The 22,028-nt window shown below is 32.3% G+C and overlaps 1 protein-coding gene across 1 annotated transcript; it reads left to right on the top strand.

Moving 5' to 3' along the window:
• Positions 1 to 377: 377 nt before the first annotated feature.
• On the top strand, positions 378 to 22,020 carry LOC134718698 (uncharacterized). The gene is made up of 15 exons (XM_063581362.1): positions 378 to 495; positions 2,762 to 2,882; positions 3,873 to 4,082; positions 7,375 to 7,614; positions 8,197 to 8,354; positions 9,394 to 9,516; positions 10,960 to 11,071; positions 12,207 to 12,364; positions 13,184 to 13,282; positions 14,086 to 14,160; positions 16,549 to 16,672; positions 17,741 to 17,850; positions 18,677 to 18,853; positions 20,105 to 20,198; positions 21,526 to 22,020. Exons 2-15 carry the CDS (start codon positions 2,768 to 2,770, stop codon positions 21,606 to 21,608), a joined length of 1,878 nt encoding a protein of 625 aa, XP_063437432.1. The 5' UTR covers positions 378 to 495; positions 2,762 to 2,767; the 3' UTR covers positions 21,609 to 22,020.
• The last annotated feature ends 8 nt before the right edge of the window (positions 22,021 to 22,028 follow it).

A 22,028-nucleotide genomic window follows, 5' to 3' on the forward strand; every position in this document is an offset into this window, starting at 1 on the left:
AAGTATAATATCTGGCATGTAATAAATGTAAAATACTAATAAATGAAATTTGCAGTAAAATAATACTGCGTCACATGCATATGGGACTATTATACTACATGTAGCTTAGAATAATATCAGAGTATAATATATAGTATTAGGATAAATAAAAGTAAATATAGGTAATTTCTTTTTAGAGACAAGTGCCTATGTACTAAACATGATGACTGGACCATGTATATAGATACACAATACTATCTTTTAGATGTATAACAATAATACGAATTACTTTAATTTATTAATTTGTATTTGAATACATTATCATATATTGATATGATTTATCTATTGGGGACCGTATCAAACTAATAATTGATATGTACCCGGTTATCACAGACGTGGAACGTTTCAAAACAAACGTCAAGGTAAATGATTATCAAGTGGACTTTTGGACACTGGCGGAGGCGACACGTATCTTTCACATATGAATTCATCACAAACTGATTTTTAGATAAAAAGGTATGCTTAATAGAATATTTAATATTTTCATAAATTACTAAATTAATGTGTACATTAATTTTAAACAATTACCCGATGTAGCAGTTACGATAACTGACGTTTTCAGGTGCGGATCCAGGATTTTGAAAAGGGGGACCTTGCAAACCAACGTATTGGTATAAGAAGTGACATGAATGGGTATCCCCTGACACCCCTAAAGCCGTTTTCGATTTATTTTTTTTCGACAAAAGAGAAAGATGCAAGAACACTTTTCTTTGTATTTTTGTCACTCGTGTAATTATCTGAAAAATTAAGTTTTCCAGCTTAATGTGTCTAAACGACATATTAAAAAAATGGAGTTTATTATTTACTATATCATAAATATCGCTAGAAATGAAATGTTACTCATCCCTGTGTTGCACAAAACACTGTACAAATAATGTCCGGGGTGGCAGAATCCTTTATTTCTTTATCGTCTTATACTTGTTTGCTCTATTCTTCGTATTTAAGCACCCATTGCTGTACATTCTCTATTATTTTGGCATATGTTCTCTATTCCTTATATTTTCGCCCTTTGTTCTGCACTTGTGCCAATTATTCTCTATTTTGTAAACACCACATCACGAATAATATACATGCAGATTCCAAACTAAACTATGCTGATTGGTTGATTCTTAGTTTTGATTGACGTCCAGTTGCAAGTATTTCTCGTTTAGGTAGGTCATTTAGGGACGACATCAAAAGTTCAATGTAGGATAAAACAACTTAATTCATATAGTTTTTTCACTGACCCCCCTCCCTCTTAACTTAATTTGGGAAAAATAGATTGACCAATGGGGATATATGTAAAAATCGATTTTACATATACAAAACATTCAGAATCTTACCCCCACCCCCCACCCCAAACTATTTGATTTACGTTTTTTTCATCCTATGTATCGATCTTTTGATGTCGTCCCTTAGTAGAGGCCGTCTGCAATGACAACTCGGTGAAAATTTAGACTACCACTGGAAAATAAGAGTAAATTGGTTATGGACAGACAGTTTGCCTGGCAACAGGCCATCTGTGAACCCCTTAAAAGAGTCGCGAAGTTTCCTCACGTTAAGAGAGTTTAGACACTCTATCTACACGAGGCATCGGATTTAAGGTCCTCATTCTAACCGGACGTGGTTGCGTACATTTACATCCCGCAAAGCCAAACTTTTAAATGGGGTTATTGCCGGACGGAAGATGACTTGCAGTGATCGTAGTTCTTTTCCTCATTCACTTTTCGGTTGAAAAAAAGTTAACTTCTTGTTCAACTGCGTTTCCAACAAATCCTAGACATTTTATATTTTTCATAGACTATAGAACCGATTGGAAGTTTAATAACGTATACTTATAAATATATATGACAATGTATAGAACTTTTACCGAGTACTAGTCCATTAATGGAAACCGCCGCATTTTAAGGTAGATACATGGTATACCGGCATATGCCGCCATCTTGGATTGTATAATCACAGTAAAACATCGGTCTAGTTATTTGACTAAATCTGCAAATTTGGAGACAGATTTGCAATTTAAAGGTTAGACTGTTTGATAATATAAAGAAAAGTTGGTAATTTATTTTTTTATTCAAAATATTTAAACAAATATATTTGTTTTTGCTTTTAGAATCATTTCTTTCAAATGAGTCATGTAAGGGAAGATAACTCTTTTAGTAAAAAATTTATACTAGACTAATAGGAAATTTTTTTCATTTTACTTGTAGCAAGAAAACAAGTTCGGTGACACCATTTTTTCTTTTTATTTTCTTAAACTGTAGTACAAAACCTATCTTTTCACAATTTATTTAAAAATTCTATCTCATAGATTTTTTGTTATACACACAAATGTGTTTTTCCATTAACAATCTAACCAAATTTAGGCAATTTTCAACGACACATAGCTTGAAAAATAGCACGGTGACCCATACTTTTTATTACATTTCTGAAAAAATCATACTAAAATCTTCATTTTGGCTAAGTACAAGAAAATTCTGTCTCAAAAAAGATTTACTTATGATCTACCTTAATTGATATGAAATCACACAGGATTTGTTTTTTCATTTACGGCTTGTTTGAAGCCGACTATCGTTTAAGATTTAATTTTCAAGTAAGAGAGATATCGGCGTAAATATTTTACTAATTATTGCTAAATGAGTATTACATATTATCGTATTGACAAAAACATGAATGCATGTAAACTTTTTCCTATCTTCATTTTCATAAATATATCAAAACTGTCTTCTTTTAATCTCTTTAGACAAACATGTGGTATTGTTTACTTCTTGCCCTGCTGGGAACAACATTTGCTCAAAACTCCGGACCAAAGCATGGACAGGATATCTCTGTGTGTTCAGTTTCACCGACTGCGGCTCCGGGAAGTAAGTTATTAGTTAGTGAAAGAAAACTCATAAAAGGATTGCTGGTCGAACGGTAGTATTTGCTGAGCCATAGAGAGGATGACAGCCTTTTAGAATTTTTAACATCTTTTTACACTGCCCAATAACCTATACATACACAATTATTTAAATGACTTTCATTACAATTCAGAAATAAATTTGAATATGTAAAACTATGATGACCGTTAACCTAAAACTAAAACACTCGTGTAGTGTGGTAACAAAGTATTCAAAAATAGTATTTATGCTAACAAAAATAGAAATCGCCCACTGAAGGGTTACTATCGCCGTCTACTCATAAACCGGAAAATTAACCAGTTTAGAACATGTAATTAGTTTAATTTGAATTGGTCTGCAAGACAGCAGTTATATCAATTTCCAATTGTTAATGTTTTTTTTGGAAAGAACATCTATCTGCTATTATATTTGACCCCATCATTGATTCTGAGGTATCATATTATTTTTCACACAAGTTTAAATTAACTTTTAGGCTGACAGACTCAATAAATCTTTTATCAAAAGAAAAAAAAACTACTGAAATTTCAGAATTTGTTAAATCTGCATAAATAGACTGAAAGGAAATATATATTTCTTGATATACAAATACTGGCCGAAAGTAAGACGGTAACAAAAAAAATACAGGCAAACATTTATTCTGGTATTTACTTTCATGTACTATTATTGATTTATTTTACAGAGAGTTAAATTTCTCGATTAATAAGGCAAAATGTATTCTCGTTTTTTACAGTTTCGTGTTATTTGTCCAATTCAAAATTGTCTTCCATAAAGATCAAATTTACAAAACAATTGTGTAAGGATTTGTTACTCAGCTTATCATTTCGATCCTGGTCTTTCTTTAATTCCAATTTAGGAGAGTGGATATTTTTATATTTTGGTCTTATTCTCGAGATCATTTTGAATAATTAAACAGAAATATGTCTCACTCAGGACATTTTACTTTTACTCTTTCAGTTGTATCTAAAACCATGCCTACCGTGTCAAGTCAATTTTCTGCTCACATTGAATGTGTCATAGTGAATAAAAACATGACCACTGATTTACATGAATATTACGATGACACCAATAATAGAGGAGCCGTCCATCAACTCGATCTTGGACTGGAACTGGATGCTTGGTATGATTACAACACGAACGAGTTCATTGCATACTATAAACCTACACGTAAGTCACTGCTTCCTTTGTTTTATATAAAAAAATCTGAGTATACTGCAATTTTTCTTAAAAGAACTAAGATGTAACCTTATCTATAAGTGTTTTATTTCGTAATCTATTTTTGTCCCCTACGAAACAACACACATATTTTTTGCAATTTTACTGAATTTTTCCTATAGACATTCCATTTTGTTCACTTCAAATTCTAGAAAAATCTCATTTCTTTCTGAATTGGAAAACTATTTTTATCGATAAAAATTAGACAGCACTTCACATATATATATATATATATATATGAAGGTTACGTAGTGGACATTTTGATGCGTTTCGTAGTGGACAAAACCGTTTCGTAGTGGACAAAAAGTATCATAGTTGACATCAACCCTATTATATATTAATAAAAACATAATAAAAATTACATGAAACTAACCCTTGTTATTTGTTTAGCACGTATATAATTGAAAAAAGATTAAAAAAAGACTGCATGTTAGTGATAGCTAGTGTCCACTACGAAACGTTTTTCTCCCATACTTATTTCGTAGGGGACCGTTTCGTAAGGGACGTATTCGATGTTTTATTTTTATCCACAATCCCTTTATTGCAATAGTAACAAGACTGATTGTATTCATCAAAGCATTTATCAAGCTGTACACTGATATTTTTTCATAATTTTAAAACCAGATACCAAAGGAGATTTGACCCGTTTCGTAGTGGACATTAACAAAAATACGGTATCACTCTGGTCCATTTGATGTGCAAAATTTTTCTTACCAACAATTTAATTGCCGTTATAAAAGCATCACTTCTTTTGTAAGACCCTAATGTTTATATCTCTTGCAAACAAAATTAACATTGATTTTAGAAAAACTGTTTATTGGCAAATTTTAATGACTTCGTTTCGTTGTGGACATTTTGTGAGGGACACACCTTCTGAAATTAAAAAAAACTATATTGAAAGCTGTTAATTCAAATATGTTGGCTCTGAACATACTTTTGAATTATTAAAGAACTTATGTAAAGTAAAAAACCCTATTTATTTCTTCATTTTTTAACGATATTTTAGAGTGTGAATGTTGAACAGGCGGTCTAGGGACATGCCATTTTGGTTGTTTTGGACCATCCAGGAGTCAATATCTTATCAATCTCTCTAAAAATAAACTGTTTCTTTCCTTAAAAATGTTAAATCTAATTCAATGTACTGACTGCACAAAAAATTACTTGCAAAGATCAAACACATTTTTAGCTCACCTGGCCAAAAGGCCAAGTGAGCTTTTCTCATCACTTGTCGTCCGTCGTCGTCGTTGTCCTGCGTCCGTCGTCGTTAACTTTTACAAAAATTTTCTCCTCTGAAACTACTGAACCAATTCAAACCAAACTTCATCTGATTGATTCCTAGGGTATCTAGAATAAGGTTTGTGTTTTAATTTTCATTTCATCAAAAAACATGGCCGCCATTGCTAAAAATAGAACATAGGAAATTTTGCTGTTTTTGGTTATTATCTTGAATACTATTATAGATGGATATAAACTGTAAACAGCAATAATGTTCAGCAAAGTAAGATTTAAAAATAAGTCAACATGACCAAAATGGTCAGTTGACCCCTTTAGGAGTTATTGCCCTTCATAGTCAATTTTAACCATTTTTCGTAAATCTCCATGATCTTTTCCAAAAATCTTCTCCTCTGAAACTACTGAACCAATTCAAACAAAACTTCATCTGATTGATTCCTAGGGTATCTAGAATAAATTTGTGTTTTAATTTCCATTTCATCAAAAAACATGGCCGCCCATGGCTAAAAATAGAACATAGGGGTAAAATGCAGTTTTTGGCTTATAACTCAAAAACCAAAGCATTTAGAGCAAATCTAACATGGGATCAAATTGTTTATCAGGTCAAGATCTATCTGCCCTGAAATTTTCAGATGAATCAGACAACCCATTGTTGGGTTGCTATCCCTAAATTGGTAATTTTAAGGAAATTTTACTGTTTTTGGTTATTATCTTCAATATTATTATGGATAGAGATAAACTGTAAACAGCAAAAATGTTCAGCAAAGTAAGATTTACAAATAAGTCAACAGGACCAAAATTGTCAATTGACCCCTTTAGGAGTTATTGCCCTTTATAGTAAATTTTTAACCATTTTTCGTAAATCTTAGTTAACTTTTACAAAAATCTTCTCATCTGAAACTACTGGGCCAAATTTTACCAAGCATAGCCAGAATCATTATTATTCTATCTAGTTTAAAAATGTGTTTTGGGACCGGACAAACCAACCAAGATGGCCGCTACGGCTAAAAATAGAACATAGGGGTAAAACGCAGTTTTTGGCTTATAACTCAAAAAACAAAGAATTTAGAGCAAATCTGACAGGGTATACTTGTTTATCTTGTCAAGATCTATCTGCCCTGAAATTTTAAGATGAATCGGACATTCTGGTGTTGGGTTGCTGCCCCTAAATTGGTAATTTTAAGGAAATTTTGCTGTTTTTGGTTATTATCTTGAATATTATTATAGATAGAGATAAACTGTAAACAGCAATAATGTACAGCAATTTAAGACTAAAAAAATAAGTCAAAATGACCAAAATGGTCAATTGACCCCCTAAGAAGTTATTGTCATTTATAATCAATTTTTAACAATTTTCATAAAATTTGTAAATTTTTACTAACATTTTCCACTGAAACTACACGGACAAGTTCATTATAGATAGAGATAATTGTAAGCAGCAAGAATGTTCAGTAAAGTAAGATGTACAAACACATCACAATCACCTTAACACAATTTTGTCATGAACTGTCTGCTTCCTTTGTTTAATTCACATATACCAAGGTGAGCGACACAGGCTCTTTAGAGCCTCTAGTTTTAAAAGTGGCTGGGACAAGAAAATACGTTTTTATTGAAAAACGCCCATATATATATATAAATAACATCACTAGTGTTGTGTTCCTAATCATTTCAACAAACACGATAGTATAATAAGAATCTTTCCAAAAATCAAATATTTTGATTGGTTACACACTATATGTTTATTTTATTCTTATTTATGGGGAATGGTTTATACAAGCATTAAAACATCCGATAAGAGATTTCTGTTAGTTTCACCAAATATTTCTATTTTTTTCCCTTTTATAGCAATGGTTTGTTCAAGCAATAGACACATTAGATCAGGGATTTAAGTTGCGTTTCATCCAATATATGCTATTCTATTAGAATTCAATGTTTCGCTCAAGCTTTATACACGTCAGATGAAATATTTGTTCGGTTTTATCATTTTTTTAATTTATTTTTTTTATTTTAGAGCAATGCTTTGTACAGAAGTTAGGAACATCCGATCAGAGGTTTTTGTTTGGTTACACACCAAAAGGTGCCGTAGGATCTATTTTCTCTGCTGGGAAGATGTTGCACATGAATGGTCCCGGGATAAACCAGGTTTATACTGGTGTACAAAGTTACCGAGGTATTATGGTGGACACGTGGCAGTCTTGTCAATATTGGGCTGCGTATGATGCAACAATGAAAGTCTCGTGGTATTTCTCAAGTAAGCTTTGGTAAATTGTATCATTTATTAGGAATAAAAAATTAGAGTAAATAAATGATAGAGTTTCTCTCTCTGTATATATATCAAAAGTTAAAAGAGATATGATAACTTAATTGGTCGTTTATAGTTTCGTGGTATTTCACAAGTAAGTTTTTGGTATTTTGTATCATCTATTGGGATTTTTTAAAGTAACTATAGGATCGAGTTTCTATAGAAATTAAAAGTTAAAAGAAATATATTGGCTCTTAATTTGTCAATGGTAGTCTTGTAGTATTTCACGAGCAATTATGTTCGTATTTTGTATTTCTTTTGCAATGACCAGCTGACTTTTGTAGATTTACTATAATTGTACGAAAAATGAGAAAATATGTTTAAATTCATTAAAAAGTACATATATATTTTACTTTTTTTCGTGATTTTGTTTTTGTTATTTGTATATTAATTTATTAGTTATAGACTTTTTCAATAAAATTTTGATTCAACGTAAAATGGGCTGGAAATTGTATCCCTTACCATTTTTTTTCTTAAATGCATATTGCAATCCTTGAAGTAAATGACCTGTCATTTACTATGATATAACAGATCCAAACGAATGGGACACCTCAGTCGGACAAGTCGTACCTGTAGGAGCATACGTCAAAGGTATTGTGTGGGATACCAACACAGTGTCACACCCCATGGAACACTACTACAACTTCTTCCACTTCAGACCAACTGTTGACGATCCTACAGTCTTCGAGGTAACTTAGACACCTTCATTCATTCATTCATTTCGTTACCCACCTTGATACCCGACCCTACAGTCTTTGAGGTAACTTAGACGCATTCATTCATTCATTCATTTCGTTATTCACCTAAATGCCCGACCCTACAATCTTCGAGGTAACTAAGACACATTCGTTTATTAATTTCGTTATTTCCTACATCTTCTAAATACATAACTTATAGTGCTAACTTTCGCCTTACTTCGAGCGAAGAAAGTGTCAGCACAAAGACTTGAAGAATGTATTTACTTGTAAGACACGTAGCCCTTGACAGATCGAAGATTAGTGGATTCGTTATTTTTCGTTAGATACTATTTTTTTTTGTAGATTTCGTGAGTACAGATAAACCATGAATTTAAATGTTCAACGAATTACAAATTTTCCATAGACAAGTATGCAGACTTTAGGAAAACCACGAAATTAAATATTCACGAAAGCGTTAAATTTCTGCAATCCACGAAAATTGGTACCGAAAATAATTGAACCCAGAGTAGTATGTCTAATCAGGGTACAATTTCGTCTGTTTGTTTTTGGTCACATTTTCTATCAAAAAAAATGATCCCCACAAGAGTGCAATTTATAGTGAGAATAAACAAATGTTATTCCATGTTTACTAAATATTCAAGTACACTCATTGTCAGTACATGTGTTACCTGAACATATATCATATGTTTATTTAAGAAATAATTGATGCAAGTTATACTTTATTGAAGTTTTTACATGGATAGGCATTATATTCGTGATTGTTTTTACCCGAGCGATAGAGACGATGAAGAAGCACGTGATGTTAGAATCATATATATATTCTTTAGTTGTCATGTTTCAGATATATTCTTCATACAACAATACCTGCAGGGTACGATATACAGGGACAACAAAACGTATACAAGTTTTGTTTTTAGTGTTGCAGAATATTCCAAAACAATACCATGTGTCTCTCTAACACATAAAGTATTATCTAAAAGTTCGATTTTGAATAATAACTCTTTACAACTATTTTTGTTTAATTCCGTAGACCCCTGCAGGAGTTCAATGTCCAGGAAGACAGAACACAAAGTCTTTACCAACAATGCCGAAAGGTTTCAGCTTCACCTCAGAATTCATAGACAAGACCAGATATACTATCTCATTCATGCAGGTATTTATCTCTTAATTAATATTGTTTATTCTTTAGTTTTCTATGTTGTGTCATGTGTACTATTGTTTGTCTGTTTGTCGTTTTCATTTTTAGCCATGACGTTGTCAGTTTGGTTTAGATTTATGAGTTTGACTGTCCCTTTGGTATCTTTCGTCCCTCTTTTATATTTGTCAATTATATATACTTAGTATACTAAACAAAAAGGTACACAGTAACACTGGACATTACAACAGACGGCATCAACAAACAACCCCCGATTTTTGCGAGATGTATTTTAAACAAATGAACAAATGGTCAGGACAATCAAATACCTGCAGCTAAACAAAAAATGTACATTACAGAACTAACATTATTGTCATAATTGAACTTTTTCTCACAACGATATACTTTATATCAGAGTTCGCCATTGTTTGTGTTGTTGCCATATCACTTTCACAGTGCAATGACTATTGATACCTACATTTATCAAGTAAAACTTTAATTAAGGCGACGTGTATACATGAACGGGATGGCAATTATATAACCAATATAAAATCTCCTAGGATTTTTATTTCTTTGACACCTTTCCCGTTTTTACCTCAATTTTTATGAAAAGATTTTTACCGGATATGATCAAAAGATAAAACGACCAAACAAACAACAGTTACACAAACAATTAAGCAACAGAACCCCACTAAAACGGTCCAGGTTCTCTGTAAGGGCTAGCAATGTTATAGCTACTAGACTAGTAGATGCACAGTTGTGTAGTTACACTCGTTGATTGACATAGAATACACCATGTCAAACACGTTTTTGTAGATACACAGTTGTGTGGTTACACTCGTTGATTGACATAGAATACATCATGTCAAACACGTTTTTGTAGATACACAGTTGTGTAGTTACACTCGTTGATTGATATAGAATACACCATGTCAAACACGTTTTTGTAGATACACAGTTGTGTAGTTACACTCGTTGATTGATATAGAATACACCATGTCAAACACGTTTTTGTAGATACACAGTTGTGTAGTTACACTCGTTGATTGATATAGAATACACCATGTCAAACACGTTTTTGTAGATACACAGTTGTGTAGTTACACTCGTTGATTGATATAGAATACACCATGTCAAACACGTTTTTGTAGATACACAGTTGTGTAGTTACACTCGTTGATTGATATAGAATACACCATGTCACACACGTTTTTGTTTGGGTTACTTAATCTTTAGCGTTCAGACATATTGTGTTCTGAATTTGTTTGTTTTTCGTTGTTTGTTTTTCATTTTTAAATTTTGAATTTGCCGTTGGTATTTTCCATCTCTTCTTTTTTAGGTTGGCCGTGTAACATCCTGTATCATTTTTTTTGTGTTCCTGTTATATTGACATACATGTATGCTCTACATTTCTATTTAATTCTGAATAAATTAATACCGCATTATTTTTTTTATTTTTAGGAATTCTATGACTACAGTGGCCTGGCAGTATTGTACAACTACAAACCACTCAAAATAGAAAATAACAAATTTGGAACAAACACACTTATGGAGGTTCACGATTTTAGTACAGGTTTGAAACTTTTCACTTTTCCCAAAGTAATATTCAACTTTTAATTTGGAATGAAAACTGTTTGTGTTATATATACAAAAGTTTGATTTAAACAAATCTCAGCAGTGTGTTTGAATTCCATTCCAGCCGTGTCAAACCAAAGACTTGAAAATGAGCATTTGCTCTTTCTCCACCTATCTTTTAGCATTTATGAGTAAGAACAAAATAACTACAACCCCCTTCCCTTTCATGAATGTGACCTACCGAATTAGACTATTTACCGGATTTGTTATCACATAAGCAACACGACGGGTGCCACATGTGGAGCAGGATCTGAGTACCCTTCCGGAGCACCTGAGATCACCCCTAGTTTTTGGTGGGGTTTGTGTTGTTTATTCTTCAGTTTTCTATGTTGTGTCAAGTGTACTATTGTTTTTCTGTTTTTCTTTTTCATTTTTAGCCATGGCGTTGTCAGTTTGTTTTCGATTTATGAGTTTAAATGTCCCTTTGGTATCTTTCGTCCCTCTTTCACATATGCTCAGATACAGGTACTTGAGGAATGGAACCCCCTTTTTTGTATATAAAAACGTGTAGAGTGTTGAAATTCATAGGCTACAATATTTATTTATTTTGTGATAAATTTTTTCTTTAAAACTCTTGCCAATTATTTGCTATTCTGTAAACCCGATCGACACTATATTACATAACACTGTATCAAAGTATTTTCTCTCTCTCCCAACAATACACATTTATAAGGTAAGTTGCAATTCACTTTATTGCTTTGGTGCATCCGAATCGCTTTTCTGAATTGCAAATTATCAGGAACGTTCAAACTCAAAATAGTAAAGCCGAGGACGTATGTATTAAAAAGTGCCAAATAAAATAAAACAAAACAGAAAAATTAAAATAGAAAAAACAAAAAAAAACAATGATGATGAAACGCATTAGCAAAACACCCTTATAAACGGACATATCTCAAGAACTGTAAAAGTGATGCTAACCACATTTGTACTTTGATCTGAGTTTTGTGGTGATACGCATTGCTTAGAAGTTTGTAGAGGTTGTTCTTAGTTATTAAGACCACAATCAGTTGTTTATCCATAAACTTATTATAATTGTTATCATATCATATACATTTGAAGGCTTCTCATTACAGGAGTTGCATATGTTACCGATACCATGCATGGCAACTGTACAGCCCAGAAAATAGAGACAACGTTCGATGACAGAAGGGTTGACTTAAGTCACGTGTCAATGAGAAATCCCGCCCAATTCTTTTATTTTGACGTCATAAATTATACATACGAAGGAGTGGTGAGTTAATTACATACTTCGTTTTAAACATATGAGGCTATTATTTAAAGTACTTTTTAGAGGCAATTAAGAAGCACATACACGTGATAAAATTCCCTGTTTTGCAGTACATGTATTAAATTTTGTATAAAGACACTCTCATTTGTAAGCTTATCGCAACAGTGCTGCACGGTTCAGCTTATAACAGATAAAAAACCACATATGTGCTTTAAAAAATTTATTGAAACCAACATGTTTAATAATTTCAATGCGTCCAAAGCGCTTTTCTGGATTAACCTTCACCAGGAACGCTCAAAGCCAAAGATTCGAAATCCGAAGATGTATAAGTACCGTGTATCAATGTATTCTTAAGGTGGCACGGTAGTATTTGCATTCCATAATTTAGGTTCCTCTTTTGTGTACCCTACTTAGGTCAATGTATCTGAACAGTGTGATTGGACTTAAAATACAGTATCAACTGAACATACTTTCCCAAACTGAGGGATGAATCAGGTGTAGAAAAATATGAAATAATTTTACATACAGATGAAAATGAATTTTTGGGATTTTTTAAAAAAATTTGTATTCACTGCGCGATAAAAGACCGAAATGCACTAGTGGCCTTAGGTTTTTTAAAATAGCAAAAAAAGTAAACGGTCATGATACACATTCAAATTAATTTCTGAATAGTAAAATGAAAGTATTTCAGTTCACTGTGAATGTAGAATTTTTCACAGTGTTAGAAATGGATGAAATTCTAAAAAGGCTATCATTATCCCCTATGGGCCAGGAAATACTACCGTGCCACCTTAAATATAATAATTCCTTTCTTTATAATAGAAAAAGATCCGGAACATTGACTGTGACAGCTGGGTAGGAATCCGGACGAACTGGCCTGCTTCAGGTGTTAACACAACATGGATGTGGTATTTTGCAACAGTAAGTATCTTGATAAATAATAATACCTGTAAAGTTTGTTCAATGGCATGATGTGTCCCGTACGAAACATACCATAAGAGATGAATAACATGATATAATTATCCGACGACAAACAAAACCCAACAAATATCATCTACAGTAACAATTCATAAGCTGTCTCCACAATCAGACAAGTGCTTCATTAATTTTGTGCCCTAAATTCGTATTATGACAATAAATACAATTTTAGCGATGATCGAAGCTGAAATATTTTTAAAGACCAAAAACTAATCAAATATTGTAACCTAATGATACCATAAAGGACGTAAAATGGAACCAAATCCGGACAAGGAATAATTAACTCTCTTAATCCTCCCGAGTCTTGAAAAGTAATGAATTATCGTGACAGACAACATGAAAGATCTATTGATTCGGAATAGGCACATATTGAGAGGGGAAGTACTGTGTGCTACACATAACAACGCATGTCTGATTTAATCCAAATTTGGGTTAATGACAACTACCCTGTAGGATATTGCGCCAGGTCTTATGTCAATAACTTATTTCAAATACAAAAACTACAAAAAGTCAGACACCATACCTAAGTCGAACACCATACCTAAGTCGAACATTTTCCTGTTGTATTTGTGTTGGCTACTTTTAAATTATGTATTTTCCAATATTTTCCATATGTATTCAGGTTTTTATTGATTAATTCATTAATAATGATTAATATTTTTTGGGGGATACTGTGTTGATTACCTCAAATACCCTGTAGTAATTAGTGTCCAAATTATAAGTAAAGTATATTTTACGTTTTTTAGGCTGATTGGGTGCAAGTAAACACAGGAACAGAACAAAGTAGTACACCTATACGACTTACTATTGATAACGGTGACGTAAGAAATAGATGTGAAAAATTAAATTTAGATAAATTAGAGCAACAGTAAAAATTAGAATAACAAAAATACCGAACTTCAATGAAAATTCTTAACGGAAAGCCCATAAGCAAATGGCAAAATCAAAACCTTAAATACACCTAACGAATGGATAACAACTTTCATATACTTGACTTGGTACAGAAACTTTTTATGTAGAAAATGGTGAACTAAACCTAGTTTAAACTGGTTTAACCTCTTACTTCTATGACAGTGTGTGTGAACAAAACAAACAAACATAATATTATAGGTCATAAAAAGAAACGTTACATGTTTGTAAGATCATTTATATTTTCTATAACAAAACAATGATTACAGTAAGTTTATAGAACAGTAAGTCAGCATCGTTTTGAAGAGAACACTAATACATTTTCTCTTTTGAAACAATATTGCACATTTTAGGACAATTTTATCAGAACGAGTACAACATTCAAATTTACGTGCCAATACCGTGTATGACCGCATTTATGGCCGCCTGACACTTCCGGTTCATTGAATCAATAAGAGGTCAAATATGGTTTTAAGAGATGTGAAAAGTGCTGTTCGTGGCTCGGCGAGCGTTACCAGTGGACTTTTGCTATTTCTGATACGTCGTATAAGTTCGTCCCTAAGATGTTTGTTTGACGATAAATTTGGAGACATTGCTGGTCATGGCAACACGAGAATATGATTATACTCCAAAAAGTTCATTAAAATGTGTGCAATGTGGCAACTGGCGTTGTCCTGCTGAAATAGTTGAAACAATGTACCCTCAGAAACAGAAGAGCAACTGGAGCCAGAATTTTCGTCCTTATGCATTTTTTGCATTTATGTTACCGTCAATGATTTGGAGCTCGGTGCCATCTTTGTAGGTTATTGCGCCCAATACCATAATCCTGCCACAACCAAACCGATCTGTTTCCTGTAAATACGCTTCAGAACACCTCCGGTACACCCTGGCTCAGCTGTCGCTAAATTTCAAGTTGAACCTCGATTCTTCGGTAAAAGAACCTGTCTCACTGTTAGCATTTTCCAATGAATCCGTATCCGAATTTTATAAATCGATTCTTGAGATGTATGATGCGGATGTACTCATCTTGACGCAACATCGTTTCATTTATCTCATAGACGAGTCTTACGCCTTATAGTAGTCATTCTTGATACATTAAAATAATTTGCAGACTGCTTTTGAGTCATTCCTGCTGTCAACATCCAGATAGCTCGATCTCTCCTATTTTTGCGTAGACGGGGCATTGCCTTACTTGTAACCCTTTCAATTTGTTAATGCGACCTTTTCTTAACAATAGTGTAAAACAAAATTAATGACACAAATGACAACTTGTTCCATCTCTAAAACAGGTAATGTTTTGAAGTCAGGAAATTTCCGATTTTACATTAGAGTATTTAGGTATTTTCTTCTCCTTTTAAAATTAAATCAGAAAATGAAAAAAAAAATGGAAAGAGCAAAAATGGAATGTTGTCCAACTGCGAATATGGCAATACATATAGTTCTAAATAATGATGTTTAAAATAATCAAATTATAAAACATTGCATTTTATTTTAATTCACTTTTATTTTCAGTTTATCACTTTTCATGTAAAACTAAGAGGCGTTTCCTTCAAGATAAAAATAATGCTGAAATTTACAAAATCTAACATATAAAATTATCACAAATAGAAACTTCATTTCCCCATTAACATCAAATACAAATTATATAAGTTACAGAGTGTTTCGTTTATCAAAGGTTCAACATGTACAGTTATAGTCAAGTAATCAACACAAATTGATGTTAAACCTGGTATCATTTATCTTATGTAAATATTTAGACAGATAACCATATACATACATGTATCATTGTAATGATAAGGTCTATTCAATGTTGAACATTAGTCCTATCCTTAAGTGAGATATATTCATATACTACTGATTTCATTACAATCACTGCTAACACCACGCCATTCTGGGATATAAAAGATAAGAACAAATTGAGATCAGCGAATAAAAAAGGTACAAACAACTCGCTAAAATTGAAAATATGGAATTAAAATTATTTACTATACTAATAATGTAATAATTGCTATGACTTATTAGATGATGGCTCTGAAAGTTAACATTTTTAATATTCTTTTTTATGCCCCATTTATTGGCATTATGTTTTATCATTACGTTTCTTTTTATGACCTATTATATTATGTTTGGTTTTTTTCGTTCACACACACTGTCATAGAAGTAAGAGGTTTGTGCTTCCGTTCGTTCGTCCGTGCGTCCGCCTGTCCTTAAAATATAAGTTGATATAAACACGTAACACCCTAATAGTATACATTTTGAACAAAATGTTGTATGTAAAATAAATATATGTTCTTTTTTAGGCTGGTATACATTATGAATATAATTTGTATAATTTTGCAAAGAACAAACCCGATATATTGGGATTTGATATTAGTGCTTGTTATATAAACGGTAATAGACGAAAATTCCAGCTGAATTTCCCAGGTAATTTAACACTGAATGATTAGATTTTCCGATATTCAAACTGACAATTGTACACATATCTATGCGCATGTTACCCATAGTTATTTTTAGATTTTGAAATGGTGCATGGTGCATACTAATTTAATAGTCTTTAATGCCTTTACATTTGAAAACAAATAATCTAAAAGCATACATATAGCTGACTATATGCGGTATGGGCTTTGCTCATTGTTGAAGGCCGTACGGTGACCTATAATTGTTAATGTTTGTGTCATTTTGGTCTTTTGTGGATAGTTGTCTCATTGGCAATCATACCACATCTTCTTTTTTATATACAAAATAAAGTGAAAATAAAGCTTGGTAAATTGGTTGTTAAGTTCGTTACTGTAACTAGTTAACCCTCAAAGCTCATGATCAAAAACGTCAGGTCAAGGCTAGTGATGTAAAACGTCATGCACAGCTGAATGGAAAAAGGCTCAAAAAAGAATAACGGCAATTAACTTGTGTCAACTGTGCAATAACATTTAAGAACCTTAGCTTTTATTTTTTCTTCAAAAATCGACAGAGAATTTAGTTACAAAAGTATGCTATAGATCAGTCAGTAACAAAACATCGACTAGTGAGCTGATGGAACAGACCTAAATCTAGAAAAATAAAAATAAAACATTATAAAATTGTAGCGTCCGAAGAGTCATTCAAAATTTAACATAAACAGGATCGCAGAAAATCAACTAATTAAAAGGTGATGAACAACTTAAAAACTTGAATACTTGATGAAAATATTAATACGCCAACATAACCCCAAGATACTAATTATGAGTGACAAAATACAAGGCATGAAAATCTCTTCCGGAATAAATTTATATAGCTGTATTAGGTAAAACCTACCGACATTTTGGGTGTTCAATGTTCTACAACTTCGTACTTTTTTTTGCCTTTTTAATTTTTGTTATTCGGAATTTCCAGCAGCGTCAACCATGAGACATTTGTAGAGAAAACAAATGTATGGCGTACAAAAGTGTATTCCTGATAAGTTTATATCTGGTAACGATAAGTGAGGTTATATATTTGAATTTATTTTTCTGACAGGTAGCTATGCAGGTGCTGTCACTCAAAATATGAAACTTTTCAAGTATTATATACTTATTTCGCTGACACAGCAGTTACAAATATCATCTTTACGAGTTGCAAACTTAAAGGTAATACATGACACCGCAGTTAGATATTTATGCTATACGAATAGCAAACTTAAAATTATTAAACTGGCACAACAGTTACAAATATCACCTTAATGAGTGGCAAACTGATACATTTATCTCACTGACACAACAGTAAAACATATCATATTTACGAGGAGCAAACTTAAAGTTCATACATGAATATACGAAATACTATGTCACTGACACCACATTTACAAATATCAGCTTTCTGAGTAGCAAAATTAAAGGTTATATATAAATATTCCACTGACACACCATCACAAATATCAGCTTTCTAAGTACCAAAATTAAAGGTTATATATAAATATTCCGCTGACACACCATTACAAATATCAGCTTTCTAAGTAGCAAATTAAAGGTCATCTATAATAATTCCACTGCCACCACAGTTACAAACATAAGCTTTACGAGTGGCAAACCTTAAGGTAATATATATTTATTTCACTGACACAACAATAACAAAAATCAGCTTTACGATTGACAAACTTAAAGGTTTATATATACGTCCTCCGATAACACAGGAGATACAATTAACAGCTTTCTGAGAAGCAAACTTAACAGCAATATATAATTATTTTACTGACACAACAATTACAAACATCAGTTTTATTAGTAGTAAGATTTAAGGTAACACATTTTTATTTCACTGCCATAGCAGTAACAAGTATCATCTCTTCGAGTAGTAAACTTGATATATACTTAAAAACCTTTCCATGTTTTGACAAGAAGCACATTGAAATAGTTTATTTGATTTACACTTAAAATAGTCAATGAAAACTTCCATTACAAATCCCTTCTATTACAGGTGTTTATTGACCAAGACATTCTGGTTGTTTTCGAGATTTTGGACGTTGCTCCAATTATAGGCGATGTAACCAATATTGTCCAGGAAACACCTTTACTTACAGCTGCCAATAAATTAGTCAAAATGGTTAACAACAATCAGTTTTTCGTGTTGTTGCAAGACGCAGCATTCAAAAATGTAAGCTTGTCAGTCAATTATACGCTATTTCAGATATTAAAAATTATTTTCATAACCGGGAAGTGGTGTTGGTGGGTATCTTTGGCACATTTTTTTGGAAGAATTGTGGGTCCTCATTACTCTTCAACTGTGTACTCGTCTGGCTTTCTAACTATTTAGATCTGAGAGTCACTCATGAATATTATACAGACGAATCGCGCGTCTGGTGTATCAAATAACAAGCATGGTACATTTAATAACCTAAAATGTCTGACTGCAAGTTTAATGGGAAAACATATCAAGAGGAAGATAAGATAAAACACTCGTCAAAAGTACCAGACTTAAGATATGTTAGACCAGACGTGGCCCATTGGTGATGGTAAGGGATTGGTTGCCATATTCAAAGTGTTTCTGTTATAATATGAGCACATTTAAGGACAGAGCGCAATTGGAAACTTGTATTTCGTTGGGCTCTTTATTTCAGGTTAACTTGTTTTTATAATTCCACAAAGACTTTTCCGAAAGGAACGCATATTGCTTCGCTTGCTTCATTATAGATTCTTTAATACTATGAAAATTAGAAACCTGATGTTATGGCAGGTGGATCGATTGAGAAATAATTTTATCAACATTGCACATAAGAAATAAAAATTACAATGTCGACAAAAACTATTTTTTACAAATTAGTATACGTCTTAATACAATTTTGGTAAATCAAATGACACAATAGTCTTAATATTAACTTACAGTTTCACTTGTTTTTATGCCCCATTGATGGGCATAATGTTTTCTGGTCTGTGCGTACATTCGTTCGTCCGTCTGCTCCGCTTCATGTTAAAGTTTTTGGTCGAGATTGTTTTTGATGAAGTTGAAGTCCCATCAACATTTAAACTTAGTACACATGTTTCCTATGATACGATCTTTCTAATGTTAATGCCAAAATAAAAGATTTTACCCTATTATGGATTTTAAACATATTTCCACTGTCCATTGAGCATAGAAAATGATAGTGCGGACGGGGCATCCGTGTATAAGGTACACATTTTTGTTATAATTAAAACAAATATTTGTTAAACAGACTTTTATTAGCAGAGCTATGAATTTAAACCCAATTCTTTTATTATCTTTTTTTAGTATTAATGTGTGTTACTAAAGAGGACAAGCGTTTTCAATGAACGCATTTTTTAAAAAGTAGCATTAAATATGTTTTATCATGTTTGTTTCAACTTGTCCTTAATATTGAATCGCATACTTACTTTAAATTTTCTGCAGTTGGTTGGTATGGTACCAAAAAAGACAGGGTTTGTGGAAATAACATACTTACTACAAAATACAACAAGCTCCAGTGATACCGGAAATGGACCAGGTTAGTATGAAGAACAAACAATACTTATAGCTCAAAAGATACCCGAAATAAAAAGTGACAAAACAACTAAGTTCCAATAATATACAAATAGGTAAGCCATTACCCGAAATAGTCGGTGATGACCTCGAGGGGATTGCCAAACAAACCAAGTTATAATAAGATAGTAGTAGCTCAAACATTATTGCAAGGGTATACGTATTCCTGAATCAAAGGAAATAATTCGACAGTCTTGTGAATACTTGTTTTTCCCCTAAAAATCAGAAATGAAATTAACATCATGGTTGTCATTGGTTACATATCGATTGTTTAGGATGATTGTAACCATTTAAGGTGGTACCCAACACCTTTACTAAAATGAATTTGGCTCGTTTAATTTTCATAAAATTTTGACAAAGTATTTAGTTTTACACTTTGAAAAAATATAAAAAATTAAAAAAACTTGACCCAACCAATATATCAGAAAAATTACACTGGTTTAATATAGCAGTTTGACAAACACTAATTTTGATCATTGAGAAGCTTAGTATTCTGTTAACACCACAACGTAATTAAAACGTTTAACCGATTTTACAGAGTTATCTCCCTGTAGTGTTAGGTATCGCCTTAAGTATCCGTGTGTGTAGATATTTCCAAATATGCGTGTGCATAATTGCAAGGCTATGGATATTTGGCATTACTGTCAATGAGACGATCGATCGATTGATTGACTCTAATTTTATTACGTTTAGCAATAATCTTTCTTGTTCAGGACCAGCAAAAACTGAAAATGGAGGTCATGCAATTACAGGTCGACCTGGATGAAGTCTGATAAACGAAACCTGTAGTACAGTGGTTTTCGTTGGTTTGTGTCTGCTTTATTTGTTTATCGTAACATAACTGTTATACATCATACAGATAATGTATAAGGCCATTACGTTTCTTGTTTGGACTTTCTTTATTTTTTATGTTTGGGCCCGTATTGGGTGGCTTTACGTTATGTGGTTGACATTATTGAAGGCAGTACAGTTACCTTTGACTGGTGACATCAACTTCATTTGAATTAGGATGTAGAGTTCCTCATTTGTAGTCATACCACATTGAAGTCAACGTACGTTCCATTCTGATCGCACGTGGCCGCGAATATTTACATACAGCAAAATTGAACGGACGTCGAACTTTATTTTTTTAAGGGTTTCAAAGTACAAATGTTGTTTTTTAAGTACATGGTCAATGTTTTAGCCAGTTACTATAATACATGTAAAAGGTAGTTTTGCAATTGATGCAATAAAATCGAGCTCCTGACAAATTTGGATATATACATTTACCATATATTTTTTTTATTCCACAGGTACAATGGCAGCAGTCGGTGTAGTCATGCCAATTGTTGGTGGAGTTCTAGGGGGACTGTTCTCATATTTCTTCTTTAAATGAACACAATCTCATAATTGAATACATGTAATACTCTTTGATGAACTTATTTTACTGAACAATATAAACATTATCATATCGTTACAAACATCAATTTATTAGGCAATATCATGGTCAGACGTTAGTTCCTGTAATGATTTTTTTTTTAAATTAGTGTGTATGTTTAATAAAAAAACAAAAAGTAAATTTAAAGAGCTACTTTAATGAAGATTTATTATATAACAACAAACACACACTAGCGTGCTGTGTAATACATAATGAAATAAACCCTTAAAGACTGTTAAATCACATTTTGTGAAGATAATCGGTTAGATTAAATTGATCAGTACGTTTTGAAAAGTCCTAAATGGGCTTCCATACATATTCGATATTTAAATTTACATACATGAAATAGAATAAATGTATAAAAGTTGAATTACAATT

This window comes from Mytilus trossulus, chromosome 5 (genome assembly GCF_036588685.1).
Source record: "Mytilus trossulus isolate FHL-02 chromosome 5, PNRI_Mtr1.1.1.hap1, whole genome shotgun sequence".
NCBI classification, from domain to species: domain Eukaryota; kingdom Metazoa; phylum Mollusca; class Bivalvia; order Mytilida; family Mytilidae; genus Mytilus; species Mytilus trossulus.

Bases quoted from the DNA above. Each gene is read 5' to 3' on its own strand.
- LOC134718698 (XM_063581362.1), top strand. From the start codon at position 2,768: ATGTGGTATTGTTTACTTCTTGCCCTGCTGGGAACAACATTTGCTCAA. The intron at 12,365-13,183 runs GTGAGTTAATTA...TCTTTATAATAG, and splicing joins ATTATACATACGAAGGAGTG to AAAAAGATCCGGAACATTGA. The intron at 13,283-14,085 runs GTAAGTATCTTG...TACGTTTTTTAG, and splicing joins GGATGTGGTATTTTGCAACA to GCTGATTGGGTGCAAGTAAA.